This window comes from Rosa chinensis, chromosome 7 (genome assembly GCF_002994745.2).
Source record: "Rosa chinensis cultivar Old Blush chromosome 7, RchiOBHm-V2, whole genome shotgun sequence".
Lineage (NCBI taxonomy): Eukaryota > Viridiplantae > Streptophyta > Magnoliopsida > Rosales > Rosaceae > Rosa > Rosa chinensis.
In genome coordinates this window covers 63,723,702-63,732,661 of record NC_037094.1, presented here as the reverse complement: position 1 = coordinate 63,732,661, position 8,960 = coordinate 63,723,702, and the positions used below count along the sequence as shown (strand labels likewise).

General features: G+C 37.7%; 1 protein-coding gene across 1 annotated transcript; it reads left to right on the top strand.

The window, feature by feature from the left end:
- The first annotated feature begins 5,558 nt into the window (after positions 1-5,558).
- Positions 5,559-6,122, top strand: LOC112178388 (glutenin, low molecular weight subunit). Its single transcript, XM_024316543.1, has one exon. The coding sequence runs from the start codon at positions 5,559-5,561 to the stop codon at positions 6,120-6,122; it is 564 nt and encodes a 187-aa protein (XP_024172311.1).
- The last annotated feature ends 2,838 nt before the right edge of the window (positions 6,123-8,960 follow it).

Here is an 8,960-nt window from a genome sequence, read left to right as displayed (position 1 = left end):
TGTATGATGTTTCGACCAAAAAAAAAAAACGAAAGAGAGACCCGGTTCACAAAGTGGGCCATGCCAGAGACGATATTGGTACATTTCAAACAATTTTTATTGTACCGACCCACGTTACCTTACATTCCTACCAGATGTGTGAACCAATTCCCCATATCAATTCTTATAAAAAATATTTTAAAAAAATTAAAACAAAAAAAAACCCCATATCTATTGCTTAAGGAGTAAGTGTTAAATCAATGGGTGATTTCAAGTGTTACTTAACTTTTCAAGAATCTATCTGCAAAGATTTGTTACTCCCTCTTTTAGATAATGCAAACAATGTCTTATGTTTTTCTAACTATTACAGGTGATTGCGTTGGTAAGAACTTTTAGGTGCGGAATCTCCACATGCTGGTTCGAATCTCATCGATGCTGATTGGAGTTTAAATCTCAATCTATTCTTGATGGTTAGGGGGGAGAAACTGTTTTGACATGAACAGATTAGACTTTTGGCCTACGAAGCCTTTAAGAATACCGTGTGATCTCAGTAGAAAAAAAAAATTATGTTTTTTTTTTTAAGACAACAATTTATTAAGACTGAAGATTACACATGTTATCACATTTTCTTTATATTGCATTTATATGGAAATGACAGACTCTGGAACTGACAAATAAATTAAAAAAATAAAAAACCTAAGGTCTGGATTTAGAGCTTCCTATGTTGTTTCACCTATCAAGAAAAGGGACAGTAGCATACAATTTAATCCTAGCCATGGCTCATAGGGTGCACAACATCTTCTTCCTAAGACATAGAACCAGTGGCCAAAGTATCTCACTGAGACCAGTTATGCCAAAAAGCATAAGTTGCACAATCCAAGGAAGAAACCCGCCTTAATCACCAACACCCGAAGCAAGACAACATTAATAGGAATACATACAATAGTAGCATCCCTAAGAAAAGAGCTGGTCCACATTATGACATTAACCATGGCATAAACCCGCCATATAGACGCAGTCCACCTAAGTAAGGTTAGGCTCAAATGGACACAACCTAGTTAAGGTGGACTACTTCTCTTGTGGTTTGAAAGTCATAAGCGAATATTGAATGACTTATGAGCCCTAATCTCAATGACATAAGACATTTATATATGTAGTTGAAAGCGTGTAATTACTTTCAATTCCATAAAATTTTGTGGATGATGATCTAATAGGAGCATTGCATATGAGCATGGTGGCCATGAACCCTAATCTCAATGACACAAGACAATTATATACGTGGCTGGAAACATGTGGGAGAGGCTCTAATGAGGACCTTTAAAATCAGGACTAATTGAAAACTTTCTAATCAACAGATTGGGAGACCTACTTTTCGATTACATTTCGGTAAATCAACCGTTAGATGTTTAGGTATGCATGAGTAGATTATTTCTGAATTTTTTTTTTTTTCAAATTGCTAATCGCTAAGGTACCGAATTAATTAGATCAAATTAATGGACGAACACAATTTGTCAAACTTGAACTGTTCATGTTTATAAATGATAAATCACGATTATGAATGCCTTAACGATTTTCAATTTGGTCAAAAATTAGTAGAAATGATCTACTCATGAATATCTAAACATCTAACAGTATTTACCGAAATGTGATCGAAAAGTGGGTCCCACAACCGTTGATTAGAAAGTTCTCAAATAGTCATCATTAGAGCTTCACCCGAAAACGTGTAATTACTTTGAATTGCATAAAATTTTTGTGGATGATAATCTAATAGGAGCATTGCATATGAGCATGGTGGCCACAACCCACAACATGGCGTGTTTGGGGATATATGGGTAGCGGAAATCACAACATATTGTCAAAGATGCCAATTTGGTGGTACCAAGAGTAAAGTAAAATTGGTTTTAAAAAGTCTAAAAGAGAGAACGCGCCCTACGCACGACGAAAAAGAGAAACCTCCAGACGTTCTTCTTCTCTCCCGGCCGAACGTTGCCGGAGTCTTGCAACTGCGTTCCGGCCCTGGAGGGGATGCTGAAGCTGTGTAGCGATAGGCCTTCAAGGCGGTGGCACGATCCACGAAAGATGGATGGGTATCTCATCTCCGGTTCGGCTGACAGATCTTGATCCGTCCCTCTCGGACTGAGGATGACAACGGTACTGGAGCGGCGAGGCTTTTTCCAACGTTCGGGTACGACGGTTGTGGGGAAGTTGGGCTCTTTCCGACGGTCAGATCTGGTTGTTGTGGAGCTGCGTGGCTCTTTTAGGCAATTGTCCTTGGCATCCTTTGGTGGAGTTTTTGCTGGCTTTGTCCAGATTATACACCCTCTTGTGGTGATTATGTTAGTTGTGTCCAGATCTAGCCCTCTTGTGGTGTCTATACTGGTTGTGTCCAGATCTAAAGGGCTTTGCTCCTCCTCTTACTATGTTATTTCATATTCTTGTCAATTAGATCAGAAAATTTTCAAATCTAACAACAGCTCCCACAATTCCTCCCACCCAATATCTCACACCAACTCTCATCCCTCTACCACTGACTTTCTTGGAGTTTCCCATGGCTACCTCTATAAAGTGAAAATCACTTACCAAGCGGAGTATGGGTGCTCACGCATGGGTGTTTCACCCCCCATTATCTATTGTATTTTTTCTTTGTTGCTGACTTTGGTCCCTCTTTGGTGGCAGTGGTTCTCTTCTGGATCGTTGGGTTCGGGTAGAGAGGTGATGGTCTGTGTGCGGTATTGGCTCCTCCTCCATATCATTTTGTATTTTGGGTATGTTTGGATTTGTTTTCTGGGCTTATATTGGCATAGGGTTCGCTGATTATATCCCTTCATTTGGGCGCTTCTGGTGACATCTTGGTCGATGATTGTACGGCAGTTCGTCGACGTGCAATATGACTGGGGTGGCGGCTGCAGTGATATCAAGTTAGGATATTTTCTTTTTAATTTCTTAGGGTTACCATCATATGACCAGATTCATGTGGAATAGGTTTGATGTGTAATTTTCCTACTTCTGTTAGCTTGTAATTCGGAGCTTTGGGCTCTCTCTTAGGGTTTTATTGCTTTGGGTTTATTAATGAATATTATAACTTTGACCAAAAAAAAAAAGAAGAGTAAAGTAAAGCTAAGCCAAGCTAAACCTGTTCAAGTTTTCATGCTTTTTCATGGTCAAAACTAAGCCAAGCTAAGGTATGAAAAAGTAAAGAGTAAAGATAAAAAGGATGTGAGACATGATTCGTAGAGAATCATAAATAAATGATTTCAATGTTATTGTTCCTTTTCTTTCTTTCTCATTTGAGAAATTTTATTCGCACATCCCTAAATACTTAATACACATCTCTTACTTAATACACCACCCTTTTAATTTCTTATTATATCATTTTATTAAATACACCACTCAAACTACCTGAATTATCCTCAAATCTCAAAATTCTATAGGAAATCACTATATATAAATTAGGGCTAAATACAAATTACTACCCTGCGGTTTAGGTCCAAATTCAATTCAGTCCCTGAACTTCTAATTTCATCAAAAACACCCCTGAACTTTCAATTTTGATCTAATAGGTCCAATTTGTCAGTTTTCTGACAATTGAGTTATTTAATGTGGCTCATATATGGCCTATGTTTTATGATGTGGTGTCGAGGTGGTCTGCATAGTCAATTTAGGAGTGAGTCCTACTATTAAAAATAAATAGTTTTTCAACAAATAATCCAACTATAACTTGAACCCATAACAGAATATTAACGAATTGTACCTATTAGATCAAAATTGAAAGTGCATGGGTGTTTTTGATGAAATTAGAAGTCTAGGGACTGAATTGATTTTGGACCTAAACCACAGGGTACTAACTAGTATTTAGCCCTATAAATTAATATGAAAATCATCATGCCAATCTTTATCATAATCACAACATTCTATATATATCATAATGAATTTAAATGCGTTTAATTATCAAAATCATCATAATAATTTTAATTTTCTTTCAATTATTATCATGACACCTGTACAATCTTAACAATTTTGTTATTCAAAATTGCTGATAGTCAAGATTGCATGTTGAAAATAATCAAGAACACATGATGAGGATCCCAACTAGGTTTATAACTACATTGTTGTTATTTTCTCTCCATTAGTTATCATGAAACAACATATACAATCATAAGAATTTTGTAATGCAAAATTACTAGTAGTCAAGCTTGTAGAAGAAGATTCCAATTAGGGTTTATATATATCATACTAGTTTTTATTTTATTTCTATCTATTATTTACCATGAAACAATATGAACAATCATAAGAATTTTGTAATGCGTGATTTATAACAATATTAAAAATTATTAAACATATTCCAACTATAGTTCATTTTTTTTAGTCATTTCATATACCCATATAATCTGATTTTAAATGTAGAAAAATTTCAATGTGTATTAAGTATTTAGGGATGTGTTAATAAAATTTCTCTTCTCATTTTTCTGATAATGTCCCTTCTATTATTTCTCTTGAAGATAATCTATGGATACATTACACACATAATAAATGTTAAATGATCAATAAGATAATTGAAACTTGAAAATTATTCAATTTAAATGCTCCATTATATGTCATTTTTCTCTCATAACATGCATGTATAGATGTCAATCGACTCAATCATTTGAATTACATTCGTTGTTTTCGGTCATAATTAATATTAAAAATTCAAAAAGTTATGTACATTTACAAAGGAGAAAATTTAAGGAAGCACAGCAATCACAGGATGTGATACGTGGTTCATTGTACGTAGATTAAGTTAATGAACAGGAGAAAATAATATTTGGAAACGCTCACAAAATTGATGGCTCGATCTAATTTACAATTTATGATTTTTCTTTAACTTGAAAAACAATGTCCACTAATGTTGAATTACAAACACTATTTGCGCTGCTCGATATAATCTCCGTACTTCATTGCTCTCACACGACACTAAAACAGCAACATTTCCTATTATTCCTCAATACTAAAATGGCAACATTTTCTATGATTCCTCTCTTAATTTGTAAGTTAATTTTTATTTTTCAATGAAATTAAAAGAAAGGGCTATTATCAAAAAGTAGCAATAAAAATTAAGAGCCCGAACGTGTCGATCACAACTGTAAAGGAAATTTCGTTGCTAATAATAAGCAAATGCCAAGAGATTTTGGAAACCCCAAAATTACTGTCCGCCAACGATTACTTACACCGTTTAACCCAAACAAGCGCGTTATCTAATCACAGCCGTGTTAACCAAAACGGTAATTACAGACGGTGACAGCCCAGACTTTGCTTCAGTGCGACGCGCAGCCCACGTTTCCTGCTGTGCTGTGCTGTCCCAAAAACGACTCACGCTAATCTCGGTAAACGCGGTTGTACCCTATCCCTGCCCACGCGTTTACACCGTCAACCAGGCTAAGACCCTAAATTTGTCCTATATATAACCCTCTTCCTCCGGTCTCTCTCTTCCAAAATCAAATCCCTTGTCTTGTTTCTGTTTGAGAGAGAAACAGAGACCCTCAAACATCACATTTTCATTTCTTCCATCTTCCTCTTCTGTTGGTTATTTCGCAACCACAATGGCTCGTTCTGCTTTTGTTTTGATCACCATGTTCGCCCTCGTCGCCGCCTCGGCTTTCGCTCAGGCTCCTTCCGGCACTCCTAAAGGTGAGGCTCCCACCGCCCAGCAGACTCAGCCTCCGACCACCCAGACCACTCAGCCTCCGACCCAGCAACAGACTCAGGCTCCCCAACAGGCTCAGCCTCCCCAACAAGCCCAGCCTCCTACCACCCAGCAGGCCCAGCCTCCGACCACCCAGCAGACCCAGCCTCCTACCACTCAGGGTCAGGCTCCGACCAACCAAAACCAAGGTCAGGCTCCAACCCCATCCAAGACTACTCCTTCCTCGGCCCCAACACCCTCGGCCTCCTCCCCCTCCTCATCCTCATCCGACTCTCCCACCTCGTCCCCAACCAGCTCCTCCCCACCGGCTCCACCAGCATCAACCCCATCATCAATCGACGCCGCCGCCCCAGCCGCCTCCCCGACCGGCACCGCTGCTGCACCCGCCTCCGCCGCAACCAGAGTCTACGCCGCCGGATCCGTGGCCGCCGTCGCCGTCGCGGCATGGCTCTTGCACTAGATCTGCTCACTTCCGGATGACGTCACGGCTTGGTTTTTGGCTCACATCAGCAGAGAAGGTTGCGGATCTCCTCGTATTTTTAGGGTTAGGAAAATAATTTATTATTATTATTATTATTGTTATTATATTCGAACGGAATTTATTTTAGTGGATTTTAGAGAATTTATGATTCGGTGATTAGAGATTGATGGACGGTGTTGATTTGGTTGTACGGTGGTTTCTGCGGTGAATGATGATGATGATGATGATGATGACATTATTTGATTACTATTATTTGTGGCTCTGTTATTAATTATTAATATTACTGCGGATTTTATGGATTTAATTGAGTTGTTTAATTTTAATGATGATGATTATATTAAGGTTGAGGAGGGTTTTTGTTGGTTTGGATTTGATACCGACAGTGTGGAGTTAGGGTTTTTAATGATTATTTTATTGGGTTTGAGGATTCAGGTTGGTTTCTTTGTCGTGTAGTGAGGATAAAAAGAGTCGTTTAAAGAGAGAGCGACCCATGTGCTTCGTCAAGCTGTAACGGACAGCTTTTCAAAAAGTAGAAAGTGAAAGACTAGGTTTAGCTCCTTTTATCATCTTTTTTTCTTTTTTTAAGAAAGAAAAGCACTGAATATATATATTGAAATTGGCAAAGTACCATTTGCATTGTCTGACACTCTTTACCTGTGAATCTGGATAAAATTTCAGTTGAAGGGGTAAGACAGGGTTAACAAGTGTAAGCGTTGCACTCAGGGCCGGTCCTGAGGTTCTTGATGCCCAGGGCGAATTTTTTTTTTTGGTGTCCAGGGCTGGTCTGGAGAATTTTTCGATTATGATTCAGAGATTAATTTGGCTCCGTAAAGTTACGAATTAACAAGTTTTTAGAATAATTATTAGAACCACAAAAACAAGAAATATAACTTCTACTATTCTTAATTTCAAAATTGAAGAACACCCAATACCTATTTTGATATATACTTCAACCTGCATCATGGAATGTCAAAAAATTTGTCTAATCACCTTAGAAGAACTAAAAAAAATAGAGAGAAGAAAGATTGGGAGATCAAAAACATACAAGAGAAAGACTAGAGGGACAAATGATGAAAATGAATTGAGAGATTGAATAACCATTGAAACCCCAAATTTAAAGAGAAATTCGTTTGATTTTAATATTTTGGAGAGAGTGAGAGACTCTATTATAATGGTGTTTGACTTTTTACAGTTCTCGATGACTTGAAATCTTGAATAGTAGAAGAATTAGAAGAAGAAGAAAAACAAAATTATAAAATTATTGCATCTAAAATTTTGAAAATTTTCTTTTATAATATTCTGCAACACATATTACTGAAAATTATATATATATATATATATATATATATATATATATATATATATACAGCAAGGATCTGAAGAGGACGTCCGTGAAGTTGGAAAGTTGCGGACGATACGTGTCCGCCACCGATTAACTTAATTTCCCTGCGGGTCCCACCCACATCATCTTCTCCGTCTCTCGGTCCAATTAGTCAACACTCTTTCTCTGTCTCCAACTCTTCCAGTTTTCTAAACACATAGAACTTGCTCTTGATCCTGATCCTCCTCTGTCTCTCCAAAAACTGGAAACAGAAACAGATTAATTATAAATTGTATCTCCAATCTCCAATCCTCAGTATTCATATATCACCATAGCACTCTAGTGTTGCTGCTAATCTCTCATTCCCCAAAGAAACCCGCCAACCACCGCCGTCTCAAGCTCCACTCCAACTTCACATTCGCTCCTCCCTTCCACCATTCTCATAATCCCATCCCCTTCGACCCTCTCATCTGCTCTAATCTTTAAACATCTACAAGTATGGAATAGTGTGCTATTAGTATTGGAGACTCCAATTTGTCGTAACTGATGTAAAGTTTTCATCAAGAATTCTTTTTTCTTTTTAATTGAATCACAGTTAAGCAAACCCAGATAGTTTTATAAATCCAAACATGAATTTCTAATTAAGAGAGTTGAACCCAAAAATTGATGCCCAGAAAGAAGGAAACTATGTATTTGAGAAACTGATGCCCAAATAACTTCTTGATTTTGAGATAGAAGAGTGAAATTCAAAAAGATGGAAGTTCATTACCAAACTACCGACCCATCAAAAAAGAAAAAAGAAAAAATTTCTTCTATGTCGAGCTTTGTTGGTGAGATACAACCATGGAAATGCAATGGTAGAAGGGATTGAAATTTAAAATTTGAGATGGGTCTGGTTTTTTCGTCGCTCCGGCTCCGGAAAAAGACTAGGGTCGAACCGGCCACCATGTGGGTGAAGCTATCCCCCCTCGGCTGGATGCAGAATTCTGAGTTGAGAAATGTTTTGAGAACCACCGACACAGCGTCTTGGCACGAGTCGGACTCGTTCTGGATCTTTGCTTCAAGAGAGATAGAGAAGATGATGTGGTGGGCCCCGCATATAAGCCCAGCTCATTGAATTCTTTAAACCAACCAACGCCTGACACGTATTTCGTCCGCTACTTTCCAACTTCACGGACGTCCTCTTCAGATCTTTGCTGTATATATATATATATATATATATATATATATATATGGTGCCCCACTTTCCTTTGGGCCCTGGGTTGTCGCCAAGGTTGCCCTTGGGCAAGGCCGGGCCTGGTTGCACTAATCATATCAAGTGATTTCTGACTTTTGTCTCAAGTGAATATGTTATCGTGATTTTGCTTCATTTTAAATCGGAACTTGTAACTTGAATGGTTAAAAGTTTGTTATCATAGTTTAATTGATTTAAAATGTTAAAATTAGAAAAATAGAATTACTTTACTCATTATTTTTCTTCAAAATAAATTCGTGAA

Coding starts and splice junctions, on each gene's coding strand:
- LOC112178388 (XM_024316543.1), top strand. CDS start 5,559: ATGGCTCGTTCTGCTTTTGTTTTGATCACCATGTTCGCCCTCGTCGCC.